Source organism: Lissotriton helveticus, chromosome 5_1 (assembly GCF_964261635.1).
Source record: "Lissotriton helveticus chromosome 5_1, aLisHel1.1, whole genome shotgun sequence".
In the NCBI taxonomy this organism is placed as follows: domain Eukaryota; kingdom Metazoa; phylum Chordata; class Amphibia; order Caudata; family Salamandridae; genus Lissotriton; species Lissotriton helveticus.
In genome coordinates this window covers 1,889,016,334-1,889,040,124 of record NC_136065.1, presented here as the reverse complement: position 1 = coordinate 1,889,040,124, position 23,791 = coordinate 1,889,016,334, and the positions used below count along the sequence as shown (strand labels likewise).

The following is a 23,791-nucleotide window of genomic DNA, read 5'->3' as shown; positions in this document are numbered from 1 at the left end:
ACGAGTCAAATGCAAAAGCATTGAAACCCTTTCATTAAGCTGCAGTTCCACTAGTCGTTACTTGGTGTCCCTCACGAGTCAAATGCAAAAGCATTTGCCTTGAGGGGCACCTAGCAACGACTAGTTGAACTGCAGCTCTTTGTAGAATTTATAGTATTAGCTCTCAGCTCAGCCCCAGACCTGCTGCCCCTTGAGGATGTTTTGATATTGTATACTATAATATTCACTGCCCACTGCTAATCTCGTCCCATAATGCTTTGCAGGGTATTTGGTTACGGAGTTCATGCCTGAATTCTGTGTTTTTAATGGAATGCGTAGTTAACAAATCTCTGCAACTCGGAGCTTGCCTACTATCCCATCCTGGTAGACAGGTAAAGAGAACAATGGAAAAAGTATGGAGATAGAGAAGGAAAAGTGCACTGACATGTAGGCCTTGCCAGCGCAGATGGTATGCAGGCTAAAAAACAAGAAGTTAAACTGGAGTTTGAGGCTTTTAAAGAGAAGATGGGAGGAAGAGGTGTTTTAGGGGTAGGAATTGTGCAGAGGTTTGGGAAGGGATAGTTATTCAATGGTATATCATTGTTTAGGTCATGTTAGAGTGTACCGTATATCCAAAGGTTTGTACAATGTAAACACAACTTGCTCCTGAATAAAGCAACCATTTACACCTTAACAAGAGTATCCAGGACACTTCCACTACCAAGGATATAACTGCTCCATTTTGTTTTTAAGTGTAGAAAGAATATTTAAGAAAAGTATTCAGGTTCAATGAAGCCATGAAATGTTACATGGGTCTGCAATTGTAGATAAGTGGAATTTCAGAAATTGATCACGAGAGGGAAATGAGTGTCTACGGCGTAAAGAAGTCTGTTATTTATTTTTTAGCTACAGATTTTTTGGGGCTGCAGACAAATAGCGTGGGATGGATAAATAAACTTCTGTGTAAGTAGAAAGCCACTTCACTGTTTGGGAGGGTTGTACAGTGCAAACTCAAAAAGTCCATATCTATTTTAAAATTGCACTAGAAACGATCTAGTCCCTTGAGGTGATTGCACTGTGAGTTCATACACCAGATAGCCTCCGAAATATCTTGTATATTTTTTTTTAACGAGAAGAGCTATAATCTTGAAAGTACCCTGTACACTGATGCTGTTTCTCCTGTCTGTGAAGGATATCACATACAGATATTGCAAAGTGACAGGGTACATCTGGTGTGATTCTGGGTACAGATGTGCACCAGCAGATTCCACACCAATGCTGAGTCTTAACTGATGCGGTCTAGCTCTCCATGTGTCCATTTGGTGCATGAACATTGCCACAATATATCTGTGAGTGGAGTAAGCAGGTTAGACAAATGGCACACGGTGGGAGGTTGAGTATGCAGCACAAACTGAGTTGTAAAATAGTCCTTTGGGCATTCCGATTTTGAGACAATCCACCCAAACAGCCAGCAGCATTAGGTGGCAGGGGAATAGTCCACTGGGCTGACCCAAGATGTAATTGACTAAGTCTCAAGCCAATAGATGAAACATCCGGATTGTAGAAAGCCAATGGCCGAAAGATATGGACCCAAGTCCGCTCTATGGGGCCGATTCACAGAACTAACTTAAGACAAAATCCTAAACTTACTACTTTTGGTATTCACAGAAGTTAGGATTTTGTCTTAAGTTTGTCTTAAGACAAACTTAAGACAGACTTAAGACAAAATCCTAACTTAAGTCTGTCTTAAGTCTTTTTTAAGTTTGTCTTAAGACAAACTTAAGACAAAATCCTAACTTCTGTGAATGCCAAAAGTAGTAAGTTTAGGATTTTGTCTTAAGTTAGTTCTGTGAATCGGGCCCTATGTATATTGTTAGCAATAGGTCGCTGTCAAAAGCCAGACCTAAAAAGCCAAGAATTCTTCTCAAATGTATTTTTCCAAGGTGTCTAACCTTCTACCAGCAGCTGGCCTTCACCACTCTGTCAGCCTAGCTTCACTGCCATCAGTGCATTAGACGCACAAACCACTGCTGCGGCACTCTGTGAGGTAGTCACTATAAACTTTAAACTGTTATGCAGAGCCGCAACTGTGCTGTACAGTGCCATACTGAAAAGCGCCATGGCTTGATCTTCCAGCCGAGAATCCTCTTTTGTGAGAAGTGAGTCCAATAAACCCACTGCAATATGGCACTACCACTGCCAGCAGATGAGGTGGTTCACTGTGCACAGCCTGGCAAGGCCCAGGTGTCAAAATGACTAGTGATCTGTGGCGGCACTTGTAAAACAGTTGGTTCCCTTTGGCCAGCTGTGTCACCAGCAAGACCTGTTGAGTCGTCTACTAAACAGCGGCCTTCAACTTGCCGCCATACCCAGGACACTGCCAGGCTTGTGTTTAAGAGCACAAATGAGTTGAACAAGAACACCATGTCAACCAAATCCAAGCAGCACCTTCTCTCCTCCATTTCAAGAAGAAATTTAAGAGACAACTCTTCAAGGATCACCTAGTATAATATCTATGGGTCATTAGTTTCCCGGGATCCTACACAATGAAGCTTCTCTAAACGTTCTTCAAACTGACAGTTATCTGCAACAAACAAGATACATTGGACCAGCTTGTACTCTGAAGGTAGACTGTAGCAACTAATTAGGGCATTCTACCGCTATCATGTAAAGGAAATCATTTGACATGAGAAAGAAAGCAAAGACTGTAATGAAGGTCTAGGCCATTTGTTGAGGTAATACGCTTTAATGTAGATAAATAGATAAATACAGGTGAGCGCCAGGGAGCGTCCGCTGCCTTACACCATGGCTCCTTAACTGCCCCCACAATCATAAGATACATACTACATTCCAGATGTCATCATGACATTCTAGTCTAACACTCACGAGTCTTAAAGGTAAAGCACAACACAACACAACACATCCCCCTCTTCTCAATAAGAGAAGGAAAGAGACATGCAACTAAAACAAAATAAGGGAACATAAGGAACATAAAAAAAAACAATAGATAGCACTATTATTCAGTAACATAATCTTTGAGCCAAGAGGGTGAAGTGCGAGTTCTTTTACCCAAACTTTTCCCAGTAACATTCAACTCACTACTGGCATTGTTTGAAACATCACCAGCACTGTGAACCCCAACACTTCCCCCCTCCTCACAAATAGGGTCATTGACCGACTCGTCAGTGTTTCCAACTCCCCCAGCGAGTTGTGTTTGTAAGTAGCTATTTTCAAAATGATCCTCCATCCAATCATACATATTTGGAGAATGAGGCGTTTCTTCCCTCATTCCATCATGCAGATCACGACTAAAAGCTATACTTTTCAGGTTCCAAACCTTTCCATCACTAAGTCTGACCACATTTCTCAAAACCTCAATCACCTGTTTCTGTGGTTCGAAACGACTTTCACCCTTAGGTACTTTATAAGGTTTCTTCACACGCACCCATTCACCAACTTTAATTTCCACATCTTTCGTACCATGGTGATTGTCATAAAACTCTTTACTTTTGGAATGAAGTAGTTCTAGATCTTTCCTCACCTTCGTAGGTGACCATTGTGTGACTTTCCCATCAATTAACCAACCAGGATTGATTTTACTTCTCGGTAATCTCCCCCTCATCATAATAAAAGGGGACAACCCTGTACCAGTTTGTACAGTAGTTCTGTAAGACCAAATTGCTTTTTGCACTTGGACCTTCCAATCCAAATTTTTACTAACAGCTGCCTGGATGACACCTTTGATCACTCTGTTGAACCTTTCAACAGTGCCATTCCCACTCGGATTGTATAAAGCAGTTGTTTTACGTTTTACACCACACTTCTCAAAATAAGTGCTAGCCATGTGTGACAAAAATTGTACGCCATTGTCCTTGAGCACACACACTGGCAAGCCCTCCAATATAAAGATTTTGTCCAAAAATTTCAAAACATTAGATGTGTCTGCTTTGTCCACGAATCTCACTATAGGCCATTTAGTGAATAAATCAATAGCCACCAAACCAAATTCCCTGGACTCCCCAATAGGCCCAATGATGTCAACTGCAATAGTTTCCCACGGAAGCCCCGGAATCAATCCCTCACTCATACAAGGTTTCAAAGTCCTGAGAGTTTTATCCGCAGAACTACAAACTCCACAATTCCTTACAAAAATCTCAGTGTCCTTATCCACACCAGGCCACCAGAACATACTTTTCACCATGACTTTGTTCCTCCCAATGCCAAAATGTCCCTCATGACATAGCTCTAAAACCTTTTTCCTTAAAGATACTGGTGGAACAACACTGTCTACTCTGAACAGTATATCTTTCTCCAAGGACAACTCCATCCTAACCTCCCAAAACGCCCTAAAGTTTCCTTCCAAAGAACACTGTCTTGGCCAACCAGTACAGATATACTCCTTAACCTTCTTGAGCTCAACGTCTCTGTCTTGTTCCTCCATCCACTCCTTATTACTAATGGCAATGCTAACATTCCCCCACGGGTCATCCCGACACTCCTCTAACGGAGACGGCAATCTAGACAGGCAATCAGCAATTATATTGTCTCTTCCAGGTAAATAAATCATTTTGTAAATTAATTCACACATGCGCATGGATAATCTTGCCATTCTAGCTGAAGCCCCAGAAATGCCCTCAGATGACAGGATCTTTACCAAAGGACGATGATCCGTTCTGATAGTTACAGGTTTCCCCCACACGAAAGCCCTAAAATGCTCCTAAGCCCACGCGCAAGCCAACGCTTCCCTTTCGATGATGGGGTACCTGACCTCTGCCGGGGAAAGCGCTCTAGACGCAAACAGAATTATTACCTCCTTTCCTTTCTCATTTACTTGAGATAATACAGTACCAATACCCTTATCACTCGCATCAGTAGTTAATAAACATTCCGCATTAGGATCAAAACTTGCCAAAGCGCTGACACTCTGTAGCTCAACTTTAATCCTATCAAATTCCTCCTGGCACTCTTTAGTCCAAATAAATTTCACGTTTTTCTTGAGCAAACTACGAATGATAAACACCTTAGACGCAAAGTCTTTTACAAACTTAGCGCAATACTCCGCCATTCCAAGAAAAGCTCTTATCTCCTCTTTGGTACTAGGTGTACTTGAATTTACAATGTTTTCAATCAATTCTGGCTTGGGTTTCACTCCCTCCTCACTAATATGCCCCAAATACGATACACTCCTTTTGCAAAATTTACATTTCGACAACTCTACTGTAAGTCCTGCCACCTCCAAAACTTTCAAAACCTGTCTTAACTTATCATCATGTTCAACTTTGTCCTTCGCAGCCACCAAAATATCATCCTGAAAGAATGCAATCATGTCCAAATTCCCTAGTAGCTTATACATTAATTTCTGAAATACAGCCGCAGCTGACGCCAACCCAAAAGGCATTCGTCTAAATTGGTAACACCCAAAAGGTGTGACAAAAGCATTTAGATATCTTGACTTACTCTCCAATTCAACCTGGTGATATGCAGCAGACAAATCTATAGTTGAGAACCAAGTAGCATCTTTAAATGAAGCCACCATTTCATTGATCTTAGGCTAAGGGAATTTCTCCACAATGATGTTGTTATTGAGATGGCGCAGGTCGATGCACAAACGGATTTTTCCGTTGGGTTTCCGTGCCACGACAATAGGACTGATCCACTCTGAGGCCTCCACTTCCTCAATTATCCCTTTAGCCAGTAGTCCTTGCAATTCCCTCTTTACCTCATCTCTAATCAACATTGGGATGGGTCTAACTTTGTGCACTTTTGGTTCCGCATTTGCCTTAAGTAATATTCTATGTTCGAACCCCCTTAATTTCCCCAAATCCGTACCAAACACTCCTGGAAATTCCTTGCTCAAAACATCACTCAACTTGCTCTCCTCATCCACAACCAACACTTTTTCTTCACTGTTAGGGTCTAAAATTATGCTTAAGCTTTTCTGATCCCACCATCCCAAAACCGATGGTCCTATTTTAGACACGTACAATTTTCCCCTTGTGCTCCTTCCTTTAAACCAAAATGTGAGCCATCTGTAGCCCAACATCTCAATTCTTTTCCCTGTAAATCCTACTGGACAAATGTCTGAACTCCTCAACTGATCACCAATTTTCCCCATAAAATGTTTCTTCCACACTTCCTCATTTACAATCGTGTAAGGTGATCCCGAATCCGCATAAACTTCCACCACTACACCCCCCAAGGACACTTTACATAAAGGTTTCCCTTCTAAGGCCTCATCAGATATATTGATGACGTAATTACCTCTCACATTCTTTACCCATTCCAAACTCTCTTCCTCTTCTTCAACAACCACCTCTTCCTCATCCCAAACATATTTAACATTACTGCGTTTGCGGCACATTTTTTAAAAATGTCCTAACATTCCACAAATTCCACATTTCTTATTTATAGCAGGGCAGGTCCTACTAAACGCTAAGTGTGCTTTGCTATCGCACCGATAGCATCTTCTTTCTTCTCCTCTAATGTCTTTTTTCTGAAATCTATTGGGTTGAGCGTTCCACCTTCCCTGTGGATTTGGTTGAAATCTTGCTGGAGTTTTGTTATGTGGTATAACCTTACAAACTGCACCTGATGTTTTCTCATGTTCAGTCTCTTTAACCACAGAGGAACACCTTCCTGACATTTCCGCTTTCCTCATAATGGCTAACACCTCCTCCAATGGCGCATCGCCATTTACCTATAGTCTATCCTGTAGAGTAGTGTTATTATTATGCATCACCAGTTGATCCCGTATCAATTCATCATTTACAGCTCCAAATTTACAGTCAATTGCTAACTTCTTTAATTCATCTACCCATTCATCCACTGTTTTCGTTTTGTTTTGTTTCCTTTGAAAGAATTTGTGTCTAGTTACACCCATACACACTTTTGGTGCGAAATATTTATCCATGTTTTTTATGCAGTTTTCAAAAGCATCCACATCCGCATCCTCAACTTTATTCATTCGGGAATACGTTTTTAGACCAATAGCTCCTAAACAATGTAGTAGAATCCTCTTTTTCTGTTCTGGTTTCATTTTCTTCTCTTCATCAATTGCCTCAATGTAGTTGATAAAATACTCCTTCCACTCAATCCATTTAATCTCCGGCTGAGTTCCCATAGCCCAAAATAGTTGTGGAGTATTTATGGTAAAATTCTGTTGTGCCATCCTGTATTCTATAACTTCAGTACCTTCACTAATGATGTTCTCCACAGAATCTCCACTCTCCATAAACTATATAATAAAATACTTCAAAAGGTCTCTCTATTGTATAAATGCTTTTCCTCCTTATTATGCTCCCCGACCGTCTCACCTGTATTCTTCTTTATGCCCCGTAATTTCAAGTGTCTTCACAGCGTGTAGTCCATCGCGTAATGACAAACGCGATATCAGTGTTAACCTCAACTTCCCAATATGCTTTACCAAAATGGCCGCCGCGCAAGGTTACGCTGCGTGACCCAGCACCAATGCGTCACTTCCTCCTAGATACTGACACTCGCCGGCTGCTGCTTCACGAGCTAGACACTCGCGCTTCCAGACAGGTCGTTGCTCCTCGCGCATCAGCCTGGAACCTTGCCGCTCTTCATAAAATGCACTACAGGGATCTAGCTGGCAAGACGTGATTCATACAAATTTCCAAACATACGAGGTTTGCCGCTTGGATACACGCTTACACGCTTACCGCTTTCAAGTCCCAGTAGTCTTTTTCCCACGGAGTAAAGATAAAAACTACCGTGATTCTTCTCCGGAGTAGTACCCTCGAAAGTTGTACAATAGTCTCCAACGGGTTCTTCTATTAGTCCAATCGTCGCCAATTGTAATGAAGGTCTAGGCCATTTGTTGAGGTAATACGCTTTAATGTAGATAAATAGATAAATACAGGTGAGCGCCAGGGAGCGTCCGCTGCCTTACACCATGGCTCCTTAACTGCCCCCACAATCATAAGATACATACTACATTCCAGATGTCATCATGACATTCTAGTCTAACACTCACGAGTCTTAAAGGTAAAGCACAACACAACAAAGACACATTGTGTCTGTTAATTGTGAGCTCTGCTTCTCCTAGAAATAAAATACACACATGACATGAAACAAGATAGCTCCTAAACGTTAGTCATACTAACCACAGGTCTACATTAGTTAGGGTGAATTTAAACTTGAATTACAGCATTTGGGTGTTTACTTGCTAATATCAGTGTAATGGAAACACAATTAATATAAAAAAAGCATGTTGTCCCTCTTTCCTGCTTTAGGTTTATATTTAGAGTAGTTGCACAATTCTTTAGCTGTGATTTTTGCTTAATGTGCAATATTTACAGAGGAGCAAACACCACACAGTTACTTTCATTATCTATTAAACGAATGCCTCGAAAAGTTATAATGTGTCTTTCTCTCTCTGGCTTGTCCTGCTAAGTGTGAGCTTGATAGAATGTGGACCTGTGAACACCGACTTCCTGAATAATGTCCAGTGCTCGGACCCAGAAGATGGGAGTCTGGAATCTGTGGATCCGGAGACCAGAGACCTGTATGGTCGGTACCTTCAGCACTGCCAGACTATATTTCAGGATGTTGCCCAAGACACAGAGGATGTTTTGCGGGTAAGTGTTCAATCAATCAGGATTTATAGAGCACATCTAATCAGCCGATAGGGTTTTCAGGCACTTGCAAATCCCTGACGCTTATTCGAACAGCCAGGTCTTGATGGCCATTAGAAATTCTGGAAGTGAGGTGATGGTCCGGAGATGCGTGGAGAGGCTGTTCCAGGTCTTTGCTGCAATGTAGGAGCATCCTTCAAACAGTAGTTTGCCTTTAAAGCAAAAGACCATGCAAAACTATCCATTAAAAATGTGCATTCCCGAATGGCCGCTCAACATTTCCTTGTCCTCAATAAATGAGAGCCAAGAAACTCTGGATATTTTCCCTATACAACAAAACATATCCATAGGGCATAGTGCACACTAACACTGCTTAAAGACTAGCTAGCTAAAACTGTCTACATCCGCTATTAATTTCACAGGATGTCTTGAAATGTGAAAATCCATTCTAGGATTGTATGCCGATAATGGTGTATTTTAAGAATTGTTTTCAAATGCATTGCAAAGTCAAAAATGTAACATAATGCTTGTAGATTTCTGTATCCTAAGACCCCCTCCCCCCAACCTTCTCTTTGCTTTTGATTCTTATTCTTGCATTGCTGTGTCTCCTTCTTAAGCTTTCCTGCATTTATGATATGGAACATGTTATATTTATTCTTTTGTTGCCTTGGAACAGGATATTTAAAGTGTTATTTCTGTCGTTGCTTATTTTTAATTTATTTATTTATTTTAAGCTGATCCAACAGTTCAATTAAATGATGCATAACACATTAAAGTAATTTCTTTAAAAGTCCAATACCAAAAAGGCAATATGGGGAAAGCTTTACTCATCACATCAGCCTTTTTACTTGTCCATTGGCTGGATGTATTTGTCACCCATGGATTTCAATGTAACTGATGAGCCATACTTAGTGTGTATGCTTTCTATCCTTTAGGTATTCATGGATGCTATACAAGCCCCCTGCCCCCCACTGAGGTATTTCACCACCCAGTTCTTCATGCCCCTAATGAAGCTGAAGCTGTCCTGTACCAATGGATCGGATTACGTCCGGGCTATGCACAAGTTTGTGTTTTCCTCGAAAGATGACAAACCATAAACAAACAGAAGACAAAGGAGGGCTGGGATGAATGGGATTAAGCCCTCCTCTGCAGCATTTGAGCTGACTACTGGTAGAATTGCAGAGGCAATGGTTAAAAGCTTTAGGAGAAGTCAACATCTGATTAATTCATGTCTGGATATTTGTAATTTGAGTTCGTTCCGCAACACGAGGCCCCGAGAATCATAGAAACTAGGTGCTAATAATAATAGTGTAATCCATCCTACTTCCTATCGCAATGCTAGACAACCCAAGAGGGTCTTACATTTTTCAGTCCCTTGCCAATGCTTGTCTTGTAACACCTTTGACTCGTTCACTTCTTTTGATTTTACCACTTGTTCACCCATGCAGTAGTGTGGTCTACCACCCCCAGAAAAGAAATAGAAAATATATTCCTCTTCAAATTATTTGCAGGGGAATTTTCATATAAAGGCATGTATGAAAATATATTTTAGCAAAAAAAATATAACCTGGCAGTTATTCTACAATGACAGATTTCGAAATTAGACTAAGTTGCATAATTTTGTCACTTTCCCAAACTTTACTTTTTTGCAAAATGTTTTGGAAAAAAATAGATTTGCAGGAGTCTGATCTAGCAAAGCATTTTTTGCAGGAACATCATCAGATGAAAAGAGTAGGGTGCGCAAGTTTTTTCTATCACAAAACCTACGTTTTGTGGGATTTTCCACGTTCTATTTTTCTTTAAAAATGTGCCTATTTTGCAGATTTGTAAATATACGCCTAACATTTCAGAAATGTTACAAAAACAAAATCGTAAATTTCACACACCCTCTCTTCTGGAATTTAACTATTCTAATCCTCCCTCCTTCTCAATGACTGTGTACAGTGCGTAGTGTAACTGATTTAACCACATAAATTCAGATATTTTCAATCTTTGCTGTATCTGTGAAAGCTGACCTTACTGTGGAATATTGTAACTCTGCCTGGCTCTGGCAAAACTTGCCCTGATTCGCATGATTTACCTAAGAAGTCTTTGTTTCTAATAAAGTAATTTACAACAAAGGCAGCTTTCTTACCGAAAACTAATGGGCTGTCAATAATGCTGTTTTCTTGCACTGTCCTTTATTTTTATTTTTTTATGAAGTTTTCTATAGCGCAAACTTGACCCGGTATCGGGTATCAGAGCACTGTACATAGCACCAGTTGCGTTACATGAGGACACGTTCATTTTTGTTAGGCACTGGGAGATTAAGGGGCATATTATCAAGGGGGTTTATCTCCGCTTTTTTGGCTTTAAAAGCCAAGAAAGCGGAGATAAAAATATCTCCCTATTACCAAGCTGTCGCTACGACAGCTAATAGGAGATAGCGACCATCTTGGGCCCCGCTTTGCATGTCAGTGATATTTATCACTAATGACATGCAAAGTGGGCGTGCCAAGATGTTAGCGACTGGAAACAGTCGCTAACATCGCTATCTCCTATTACCAACTTTTGGAGATATTCGCGCTAAGCGCGAATATCTCCAAAAGCTAACACCTGCCCTGAGCAGTTCTTAGCCATGTTATCCAATGGGAGTTGGATAACATGGCTAAGAGCATTTGCTCGATAATGCATGAATATCGCTGACTTTTCAGCGATATTCATGCATTGCGGCCGTTTTTTATCGCATTTGCGATAAACCTTGCTAATAGCAAGGTTTATCTGCGATAAAAATCGCCGATTTGCGGCGATAATATTTGTCTCTAAACAAGTTAGAGACAAAAATTATCTCTATTGGTTGGTAATATGCCCCTAGTGATTTGCCCAGAATCACAGGATGTTCAGCGTCATTGCCGAGACTCGAACCCGGTTCCCCCGATTCAAGGTCGGCTGCCCTAGCCGTTAAGCCAACTCCTCTCCCCTTTATGATTTTCGACACATTTTTACCCCCTCATACATTTCTTTGTCTGCCCTCTATGCTAGTAAACCTTGGCATTGCAAAATTATTTCAGCTGTACTAAGTTGATCTCATGAGCCTTGAAATGCAATTAGGACAATTTGTTTACACAATGAAGAGAAAAAGTCGGATCAATTGCTAAGCTGCCTCACTGTAGTTAAAGATTGGAAATATTCTCTACAACAGAAGTAAAACAAGCTTATAAGAGGTACGTTTTTCTTTTCAGGCAACATACTTGATGGAAAGTTGTGGCTACAATTCAAAAGGCAGGTTTCTAAATGGAGTAAATTTGTGAGATTTATAAAGAATTTTAAGAGATTTTCCCCTTGAATGAAAAATCAACCAAAATGCATGCATGTAGAATTTGCACCAGATGGACATTTTGCCCGAACAAATAATGATGAAATGTGAATGTATCATATTTTATCACCACTCCATCTATATATCTCCATTAAATGTGGGGGGCTGCTCCTCCTTTCCACTCTGGAAGACAATGGCTGCTACTTTTTATGTGTCTGAGTTTCTGATTCATTATGCCATGCAGTCAGGGCTCCTCGGAGGCATTGTGCACCCTGACCTTATTTTACTTGTAGAATCATCTCGAATGTCCCTGCATTATTCTTCTATAAATAATAACCTTAGAGTCGTGCTAAGGAAGGAACCAAGGGTATACTGCAAAAACCCTGTCATTGGGAGCGTTTAGAGGTAGCGAATGCTGCTAGAAATCTACATGAACTGCTTGATCCACTGTTATTTAAATGATTTATCTACGGATATTCTGTTTTAGTAGCTGGTTTAATGTGCCTGCTACAGATCACTGATAGTTTTCTTGCTAGAGCCTTGATTTTTCAATAAAGATTATTTAAAAAATCCAAACCGTCCTGTTATTGGACTAACGTTTGTGTACTGTCTATTCCTATAATTTTATTATGCATCAAATGTTGTGTAATGTTACGCCATTATTTAGAGGGAAATGATGGTGCCCATTCTGTCACAGTACTTCCACTGCCAATTGGGTCTGGCACAAGGAGTTTCGAAAACTCAAGAAGGCTGCTTTTGTCAAATTGGTAAAGAGAAGGGGGCATATTACCAAGCTATAGCGATAATTATCGCTAAGCTTGGTTAGCGTGTATAATATTATCACCGCGCTCCGACGATTTTTACCGCTGAGATACCTTGATATTATCAAGGTTTATCTCAAAAGCGGTAAAAATCGTGGGAAATGCATGAATATCGCTGAAAAATCAGCGATATTCATGCATTATCGTGACAATGCTCTTAGCCATGTTATCCACCTTCCATTGGATAACATGGCTAAGAACTGCTCTGGGCAGGCGTTAGCTTTTGGAGATAATCGCGTTGAGCGCGATTATTTCCAAAAGTTGGTAATAGGGGATAGCGATGTTAGCGACTGTTTCCAGTCGCTAAAATCTTGGCGCGCCCACTTTGCATGTCATTAGCGATAATTATCGCTGACATGATAAGTGGGCCCCTAAATGCCCGCTATCGCCTATTAGCTGTCGCTAACTGGTGTTAGCGACAGCTAGGTAATAGGGCGATAAAATTATCGCCGCTTTAGCGGGAAAAATTCCCGCTAAAGCGGCGATAAGGCCCTTGGTAATATGCCCCAAGGTTCCCTAAATGTACATTCTTTGTGTTTCTAGAAGAGTTTTCTACATGTTGTTTAAAAATTTGAGCTGGCTCCTTTATGCTGGGTATTTACTGACAATGAGAACTAATCACTCAGAGGCATTATTCTTACAGGAGTACCTCAGACAAGTGTTTACACCTTTCATACGGGTAGATATTGCTTATGGTAGGGTGGGTAAGACTGAGCAAATAGTAAAATGAAATTAAAAGGAATATAACTGCACCAAGCACTAAGAGGAGACTAACAACATGGCCTACTCTGAAAAACAAAGTAGCTTACATTTCTAGGCTTCACAGAAGGGCATGACTGAAGAGGTACAAAAATATTGTAAAATGTAGAAAACAAAGCGGGCCTGCCACCATATTATAAATGAGAGAGACAAATGCAGTGCTTAATTTGAGCCAGTGGTTGGAGGTGCTCGGAACCAGAACTTATTTGTCAGCACTTATGACTTATGACAGCTGCCACATGGTGGTGCTGTTTGTGTACATTAGAGATGAGCAATGCAACATTTGCTTATTTATTCAGTATGTATTAAAAACAACTAATAACTTTTGCTCAAGCTATAGCTTTTGGGGCCTTGAACAGTCTGTATTGTCACACTTGTAGTAGTGTGTTGGTTAGCAGTTGTTTTGGTACTGTCATTGGCAGCACTGGCAGTGGCAATGGGTGGTGCAAGCTGCATTGACATCCTGACAAGGGCGCCGGCACTTATGTTTTTTTTAACAAATTAAACACTGGAGGAATGTATGGACTTATACTGCGCTGTGCTACTCTTAATGGCAGCTCCTGGATAAAACTTGGGCCTCGCCTTTCAGGGATTCACGTGACACTCGTACTCATGACCGCCTTTCAGAGATGGCCTGTCCGGAGTGTTCGTATTTTCCCATTGGGTCAGCCAATTACAAGTCCTCTCTCTATTACAGGTGGCTTGGTTCAATGAAGATTCCATTGTACTATCCTTAAAGGGGGCATATTCGCCCTGCCTACGACTCTAAATATACAATTTTAGAGCTCTGTCAAGGTAACCTTCTTATCCACTCCTTGCTGAATGAGTATGGCGCTTCCTCACCAGTTCTTTCCTACCTCATTGTCCCCCTCCCCTTCATCTTGTTGACAATGCGAGGCCTCTCTAGGGTTTTTTTGTGTGTTCATCTCTGAATGGAGGTTTTTCACAACAGATTGTATCTAAATACGTAATTAACGCAAACCGAGGTGCTGTGCCCGGAAATAGCTTTCTACTCTAAGGATAGCTCTAGTGGTTTAAATGGAAAAACATTAATTAAAAAAAAGAGTGCCCTTGTCTAAGTGAAACGCCATTGATTACTTTTGTGTACAGGAGCAGTGGCTTATTTATAAACATAATTTCAATGAAAAACACACTTGAATTTCTTTGCCATTCATTCTAAAGTGTGTCTTGTTTACTGTGACAAATGAGAACACACAAGGAAAGCTAAAGCATTTTCTTGCAAGGAAATAGTGGGGTATATTATCAAGGGGTTTATCTCCGCTTTTTTGGCTTTAAAAGCCAAGAAAGCGGAGATAAAATTATCTCCCTATTACCAAGCTGTCGCTAACACCAGTTAGTGACAGCTAATAGGAGATAGCGACCATCTTGGGCCCCGCTTTGCATGTCAGTGATATTTATCACTAATGACATGCAAAGTGGGCGTGCCAAGATGTTAGCGACTGGAAACAGTCGCTAACATCGCTATCTCCTATTACCAACTTTTGGAGATATTCGCGCTAAGCGCGAATATCTCCAAAAGCTAACACCTGCCCTGAGCAGTTCTTCACCATGTTATCCAATGGGAGGTGGATAACATGGCTAAGAGCATTTGCTCGATAATGCATGAATATCGCTGACTTTTCAGCGATATTCATGCATTGTGGCCGTTTTTTATCGCATTTGCGATAAACCTTGCTAATAGCAAGGTTTATCTGCGATAAAAATTGCCGATGTGCGGCGATAATTTTTGTCTCTAAACAAGTTAGAGACAAAAATTATCGCTAGTTGTTGGTAATATACCCCAGTATTTGGGTGTTTTTGTCGTTATATTTAATGCACCGAGCGTCTGGATGAACTTGTTTCTTTCAAATGCAGCACATTTTATTTAGAAATCTTTTAAAAGACATTTTATTTCCCCAAAGTCTTGCACTGGCTTCCATCTTCCCCGTCAGAGTGAGTTTTATTATTACGTTTGGGGCTTGGTATCTTTGCACTTTATGTCTCAGGAACACGTTTTTTATATCTTTGTACTTTATAATTCACTTATTACTTTAAAATTCACTTACTGAGGAGCTCTCTTGTTTACTGTTCCGGATTTTGATGGCTGGTGATATCCATACTAATATTATAAAGAGAGAGCCCAAACCTTTGAGGCGGGTAATCTCAGTAACCACAGCACCAATCACAACACCCAATACAGCGTTGGAAAGGACAGTTGCAGCAGAAGGACATAGGCTATGCAGACGGCCACCATATATATATTATTTTTTTGCAGAGTTTTATACGGCGCGAACTTGACCCGAACTGAATCAGGTATCAGAGCGCTTTACATAGCACCAGTTACGTTACATGAGGACACACATTCATTTTTGTTAGGCATGGGGAGATTAAGTAAGTGATTTGCCTAGAATCACAGGATGTTTGGCGTCGTTACCAAGACTCGAAGCCAGATCCCCAGATCCGAGGTCGAGCGCCTTAGCCGTTAGGGCAACTCTTTTATACATTTAAAAGGTAAAAGAACCGTGCCAGCAAAGTAGTCCCTTGTGGGCATGTCTGCGTTGTGCTGTGGGCGTGGGCTGGGGGCGTGACTAACGCTGGGGGCGTGTGGTACGGCCATCACATCGTGGGCTGTGGGCTTGTGTTGGGGGCGTGACAAACGCTGGGGGCGTGTGTCCGCCCTTCATGCCATGTGAGTCGTACATACAAGCGCCAATTACGTTGCTGCGCAGCATCAAGGGGCACGCTGGGGGCATGAGAAACACTGGGGGCGTGTGTCCGGCCTTCATGCCATGTGAACGCAATTGCGCCGCATCAAGGGACACCCGGGGGGCGTGTGCTACGTTCCGCCCTTCATGCCATGTGGGTCGTACATTAATCAGAAGATCGTCTGCTGTGGCCGTGTGCTGGGAGCGTGACAAACGTGTTCACCTGGAGGCCTGGTAAGTAACGTTACTGCAGCCTCTCCTGCGCACTGTGACTGAACTCTCTCATTCAACGAAATTACACGCGCCTGCTACCATCAACCAGGGCTCTAGCCGGGCTCAGGCGGCCGATCAGTACACTAATTACACACGCCTGATAACATCAACCAGGGCTGCAGCTGGGCCTCAAGCGGGGGAACACGCGCCTGCTAACATCAAACAGGCCTGCATCTGGGCCTCAAGCGGGGGAACACGCAAATGAGCGTGTCTGCGGGGACAATTACTGCAGCCTCTCCTACTCGCTGTCACTCAACTCTCTCATTAAACGGATTTACCCGCGGCTGATAACTCTCTCATTCAACGACATACACGCACCTGCTAACATCAACCAGGGCTGTAGCCGGGCTCAGGCGGCGGATCACTACACCAATTACACGCGCCTGCTAACATCAACCAGGGCTGCAGCTGGGCCTTCTCGTCCCTATTCTAATGAAACAAAAAAATGTGTCTACCGCGAGATATTGAAATAAATTGCCCTTGCCAAATACACACATTACACACAATCTATTTCATACCCGGACAACGTCGGGACGGGCTACTAGTGTGTTTATAAAGATTTGTGATGAACTGCTATCACTGAGTTTCTCCTGATATTTTTCATTTTCATATTTCATTAATTAAAATCTGCCTTGTTTGTGGGTATTTTTTGGGAAGTTACTATTTACCTGCACATGCCAAATAGTACACAATCTTCTATTTACCCAGTGCGTGGTAAAAGAGTACATAATATCTGCAATTTAGGCAAGAATCAACTAAAATATCGGACTCTTCACTCCTTATCCAGCCGCAAGCTAAATAGTAGAGATTATGCAATTTTTTGACTAGCGACCACATACAGAGCGTGATTAGGTCTTTATTTAGCCTGACATGAACAAACAAGTTTGGCATAGCCAATAGGTCTCGCCGACGGAAGCTTATAAGTGTTTAGCCATGCAGTAGAATAGGGTTTTGGAGGGGGGTTGGGTGGATTTAGTTTTAAGCAATATTGCACCGTTAAAGATAGGTGGTGGTAATTTGGTAGCACAAAAGAGAAGCTTTATGTGCACTTGGTTATTAAGCGCTTCCATGTGCAGCTTCAAATGCAACACTAAAGCATGCAAAGCAAGAGTGAGGAGAAAGGCCGGCGGGACTGTGTTACCATTTCAGAGAAACTTACATATGTAAATTGCTATGACCACCGAGAAGCATTGGAGATTCTCTGGGTGGAAGAGAGTGAAGGTTTAAAAAAAAGGGGGGGGGCATGTGCGCATGAAATAGCACGATAAAGCAAGCCATTACATTTACAAAAATGTGAAAGATTAATCTGCAACACAGAACAATTTGTTTAATACAGTGAATTAATTGCTCCTGCCCCTACTCTGGGAGAGGATATACTCTCCTGGAAAGTAATAAATGAATGTTGGTGGAATACACACAACCAGCAACACAGGGTAAATATATGTGAATAAAATGAACTGGGTTCCGGTGATTCAAATATGTACGGCTATGACGTGCAGACCAGTGGTGCAACTTAGTGAAGATTCCTGCTTTCTGAAAGGATAAATAAAAAGGGGAGGGTGAACAAATGAATGAAAAGTAAATGAATGAGACGTGCACGGATCGTATCATAAAAGCTGCCATTTTAAGTCAAAAAGTAAGACTGTCTTTTCCCCAGCACGCGGGAGCATTATGACTTGTACACTGAAGTAAATTATGAGTGCAATGATGAAGAGAAACCAAAACATGCAGCAGCTCGTGAAACGTGTGAGCACATAAAGCAACAACCGTGTCCTCGTAGGAATCTGGATCTCAATAATACAAAAGTGAAAGTCGCATTCCCGAATATATTGACGAGTGGACTAAAGTCACTTGCTCTTTTGCTTTCAGTTTCCTGTTGCCGTAAACTTAGAGAAAAATACGGTGTGACCATGTAAACCTTCTTACTGTGAATCTTATTTTTTATGAGACACCCTTAGTGATGGTGTACTCAAGGGATAGAGTGTTTAGACAACCATAGTGTAAAACAAAATTTAAAGACACGTAACCAATGGTAAACAGGAAAAGCGGACTGGGTCGGAGTGTTGATATAAACAAATATAAACATGTGTGTGTGCTTTAGACAGACAATGCCACAGAGAGCAGAAAAGAGACACAGGGATAGGATACAGAGATAGAGAGAGAAAGTGGGAGATAAAGAAAGGATGAGAACATGAGAAGGAGGAGAGGACTATAGGGAGGGAGAGAGGCAGTGAAGGAAGGGGAGAGAGAAAGGGGAAAACGAGAGAGACGGAATGCACGCGAGAGAGCGTAATGCTAGGGTGTTGAAGAGAGTTAAACATCCAGAGTTTACAATTCCTCACCACACAGAGTAAATAGACATTTCCTTGCTGCACTGTTTTAAGTCCACGATTTTACCCTGGGGACACAAACCTCGCAGGCAGCAGCCGGTATGGTAGATGTGGAATGCAGATATGACGTGCCTCCTTAAGATAAACAGGGCATTCGCTTACTTATAAGCAGTTTATTTGGAGGTATATGGTTCCCGCGTCACGGATGTAAGGAAATGGCTGGTAAAACAAGGGATAGTGAGGGCAACCAGGAAAATGCAAACAGCTGTTTACAAGCACTCGCGCTTGTGCTGGCATCCACGTTGCGGGAGCGAGCAGCGGCGGCGTGAGACCCATGGGCTGCTCACTCCCGCAAGGTGGATGCCAGCACAAGCACGAGTGCTTGAAAAGAGCTGACCGATTACTAAAGGTCACTCCTAGAGCAGGGCTGTGCGCTGCCTATGCGAGACCTAAAAAGGGACTCCAGGAAATGTCAGTTTGGCGGCTATCTTGTAATGGAAGTGCAGGAACGTGTGTGAAGCATTTGAAAGTAAGTGTATAAATAAATGTACAAAAGCATATATGCCATTTGACCCAATCCAGTTGAAAACTCACGATTTGTGAAGCCAAAAAGTGTCTTTATTTTAAGTGCCTCCCGCCTATGATTGCCTCTGCTTTAATATAAGCCAATGGAAAAAATACGTTACTCTGATTTGTTTTCAAAATCTCCCAGTTTGAAAATGTTGGCACATATGCAAACGTATATGCAAAAGTAAATGCATGAATTAAGGCAGATACAAATGCAGATAACAAAAACAGTAAAACCATTTTGGAATAAATATATTTGTGCTGGTATAAAGTTAAAACACGAGACGTAGAAGTCAAACCTAGTTAGGAAGCTTCAAGATATGACAGGCAAATGTTTTGTGCTTCAGAATGGGACTATCTGGTTGTTTGAATATGGCTCTAAAGTTGATGTCTGCAAAGAATGACTTTGTTCTTAATGCATACTACATAAACGTTTTCTTTACTCACAAGAATACATTGTGTTTTTTATTTTTCTTGATCCTCCTTTTGATGTTTTTTAGGGCTGGATTCATTTTGGGCTTTTTTTTGTTAAAGCATTGCACTTGTTTTGAACTTTAAAAAAATGGATTGTGCTTGATTAAGTTCAGATCTGGCAACACAGGAGCAGCTGACAAGCAGCAGCAAACAGGGAGTGCAGAGAGACAGGTGGAGCCTGGGCCACAGAGGGAGGGGTAACAACTTAAGGCAATTAGTGTTAGGGGACTCAGCTGTTTGGGGCCACTTATAGGAGGTAAATGAGTTAGAGAAACTAGAATGGGGTTTCTGTATAATAGGAGAAGTGAAAGCAGGAGTCAAGGAAGCAAAGCATTCTGGGTGATTAATGAGAGAAATTTTTTATTCACTCTGCTGCCAACTACATAAACTCACCTTTTCACACTATTCACTCAGCGTCGGTTTTAGGCTTAGGTGCTTAGTGGTGCCATGTCATGAAGGGCTCCTTCAGCCACACTGTCAAGTTAATCACCTACCCAATATGTATTGGGAATTCATTTTTAGCATGCTAAGCAGTACCCAACTGAAGCAAACGTAATTTTGGATGGGACCTAAACAAGGAACTAGGAGGGCGGGTAGAAGGAGTATGAAGACCAGTAGGAGGATAACAACCAGGGGTTGGACCACCAGGAGGGCCAGAGCCACGAGGACCAGCACAAGAAGGACCAGGAAGATGTAATCCACAAAGACCATGTTAACCAAGGCCAGAGGGGACCAAGAACAAATGAACCTGGAGCAGGACCAGGAGAAACAGAACAAGAGGTGATAGCACCAGGATGAGAAGGAGAAATTGGAACAGGAGGATCAGGACTTGGAGGACCAATGCCAGAAGGAACAGATGTAGGAGGACCATGAGGCACTGGACCAGCAGGACTCAGAGGGTTAAGGGAATCAGAGAGCACCATCCAGTACCATGAGGAGGAGTAGTGCCAGGAGTAGTAGACCCAGGTGGACAGGACCAAAAGGGGCAGTACAAGGAAAACAATAAAAGATAAGCCCATGTACAGGGAGACCAGGGCACAAAGATAAAATCATGGTGGGACCATGGGCTTGGAGGTCAAGAAAACAGGACCAGAAAGGCCACCACAGGGATGGACCTGGCCTAGCAGCACAAAGAGTCCTTAGCTCAGTAGGACCAGAAGGAATAGAAAGGACCATGAAATCGAGACCCAGTGGGATCAGGGCCAGAAGCTCCATGAGCATAGGGCTTAGGAGGACCCTAATGAAGATGACAAAGGTGATCCGCACCACAGGATCAAGAAGGGAAAGGGGGATAGGGAGAGGAACAGAATAAGGGTGAGGATGATGAGAAGCGCCAGGAGTGGGAGTCTCTGAAGCAGTAGATCCAACAGAATCCAAAGTACCAGGGACAAGAGTGCCAGGGACTGAAATCCAAGAGCACCAGGATTGGGAGGACAGGAAATTATAAAGCTACCACGGACTGGCAGTCCTTGACCATCAGAACTAGGAAAGACTAGGATGATCAGCAGTTGGCCAGAACAGCCAGGCAGCCGTAAGCAGAAGGATAAGCAATAAGAGGAACAGAACACAGAGAGACCAGGACCAAGGGGCTCATAAAGATCAGGACAGAGATGACAACTATCTGACACACAAGGACCAGGAGGACTAGTATGAAATAGAAGGTCAAGACAAGGGAGACCAGGACCAAGGTGACTAAAGCCAAGAGAATCAGGTCAGAGGATGGTTGGGTGGGCGAGGATGAGATGGCCATGCCGAAAAGGACTACAACAAGGAGGACCATAACCAGTTGGTTTAGAACCATGAGGACAAGGAGCAGGAGGGCCATCATGGCCAGGATAAACAGGATTAGGAAGAATTGGAGCATAAGGACTAGGGCCAGCAGGACCAAGGGGATGGAATAAGTAAGGCAGGTGAGGGGAGCACTGCCAAGAATACCAGGAGAACCAGGCTTAGACCAAGTCCAAGAGAACCAGGAACAAGGTTTTGAGTGCCATGGGACCAGGGCCCTAGAGCAGGGTCTGGAGGATAAAGAGTAACAGAAAAACCAGGATCTAGGGTAGCATGACTAGGTAGAGGATGATAAGAAGGACCAGGATAGACAGAGCCAGGACAACCAAGGGGACTGGTCCTGGATGGCAAGGAAGACCAGTGTAAAAATTACCAAGGTCTGGAGAATGCAAACAAAGAGAACCCGGACAAAAAGGGCCAAGACCTAGAGCACCAGGGCTAGTGAGTGTAGTAATAGAAGGATCAAGAAGGTAAGGAACAGGGCTCAGATGACAAGGAAATGAGAGACCAGGTACACAAAGGGGACCAGCAGTGCAAGAATCTGGGATACCAGGAACCAAATGAACATGGTGGCCAGGATCAGAAAGACAAGGGGACCAAGGCTAAGAGAACTAGGAAGAATGAGGACCAAAAAGGGACAAGAGAAACTGGGCCTGGAAGAACCAGGATAGCCAAGAGGACCCAGAGCAAGATGTCATGGTTGCACCTACATGTCCCTGATGTGTAGTGCAGCTGACACTCAGAAATTGAGAACAAGGGTCAGGGGATGTGGTCTAGTCTTCCATGCTCAACTACATTGGCCTACCCCCTGGAATCTGCCCTAGTCATGGTAAGCCAGACTCGGGAACCTGTTGGCCTGTAACTGTGTTTTTATATTTATACTTAACTTGATTCCTCAATGGCCTTACTTCTTATGACTTGCTCTTGTTTTCAGTCACCTTGCTGACTTACCGGTTACCCATGGAGAGGTTATCATGTTGTTTTTATTGGCTGCTCCTGAGTGGTTGCTTGACACTAGTTTCTTCAGCTGTTTTGGAAGGTTGTATTGATTTCCATACTCTTGTGGTTACTCAGGGCACAAAAGCATTTAACAACAACTGAGGGATCTTCAGATTTGGTAAGATGCATGCTATGATGCCACCAAAGACCATGCAAGATTGGTCTGGGTTATGACAGATACACTCTTGCGACCAATAGAAAAACCAGAAAGCCAAACAAGGTACTCTGAAGACAAAAGTGATCCTGTGAGAGTCAAAATAGGGTGTGTGTGCTCATCGAGGGGCAACAGATGTGTTTAGTGGTTTTTGAGGGATGGCAAATAGGTGAACAGACTCTTTTGGGGCAGCAAGGCAGGGGTGATGGTAGACAGAAAGGAGTGATAGCTGGCAAAAAGGAGTACTTGAAGGTGGCAGGGCAATGAGAAGAATGCCAGGGTGGTGGATGAAGGTATGAATGCCAAGATCGTTATGTGGCAGCCTAGGGGCAGCTAAGGATGGTTCAAAAAGATAGTTTCAAAGAGTCATCCAGGGGTCACAGAGGGTAGAAGAGGTGTCACTAAAATGAAACTATGGCAGAGGAGGTCTAAGTGCTGGTATAGAGGCTCGGAATGCTAACAAAATGAAGGTCTGTGAAAATTCAATGCTAACTGAAAGGTTGTGGTGCCAATAGAGAGGGCTGGATGAGCTCTTATATCAACAATAGAGTAAACAGCATTCATTGAGAGTAGCATTTGGATTCATAGGGGTGAAGCTGGCAGAACTGAACTCAGTATTTGCAGAAAGATCTGACAATGTGTGAGGGCTAGCAGAGGGCTCTAAAATCAAGTACAGAGAGAGAGAGATGGATGGATTTGGAATCTTAGGGATGAGGCTGGCATTTATTTATTTATTTATTTTGAAAGTTTTATATAGCGCGAACAAGATCTTTGCAGATATCAGAGCGCTTTACAGACGAAAGGAACAGCGTGTGAGTAAATAACAATTGGGGTGGGGAAGGTACATGTGGGAACATAGTCAGCCAGATACATCAATAATGAAACAAGTACAAATAATTGATAGCGTAAACACTCAGGCAGGTCAATAACACGAGTCATACAAAAATGCAGAAAAGATCAGTAGAACTGAATGGTACAGCGTCTGTAAAACCATCCCCAGTAATAATTCAAGTGTATTTAGCCATGAGGATAGCTTTTACTTCTTTCTTT

The 23,791-nt window shown here is 42.4% G+C and overlaps 1 protein-coding gene across 2 annotated transcripts in view; it reads left to right on the top strand.

Moving 5' to 3' along the window:
• Positions 1-10,690, top strand: part of HSD17B1 (hydroxysteroid 17-beta dehydrogenase 1) — a 132,847-nt gene extending 122,157 nt beyond the window's left edge. For both annotated transcript variants that reach the window (XM_078641407.1, XM_078641406.1), the window contains 2 exons: positions 8,396-8,579; positions 9,512-10,690. In XM_078641407.1, coding sequence (XP_078497533.1) covers positions 8,396-8,579; positions 9,512-9,673 — 346 coding nt within the window. In that variant the 3' untranslated portion in view covers positions 9,674-10,690. The remainder of the gene's footprint in view (positions 1-8,395; positions 8,580-9,511) is intronic.
• The last annotated feature ends 13,101 nt before the right edge of the window (positions 10,691-23,791 follow it).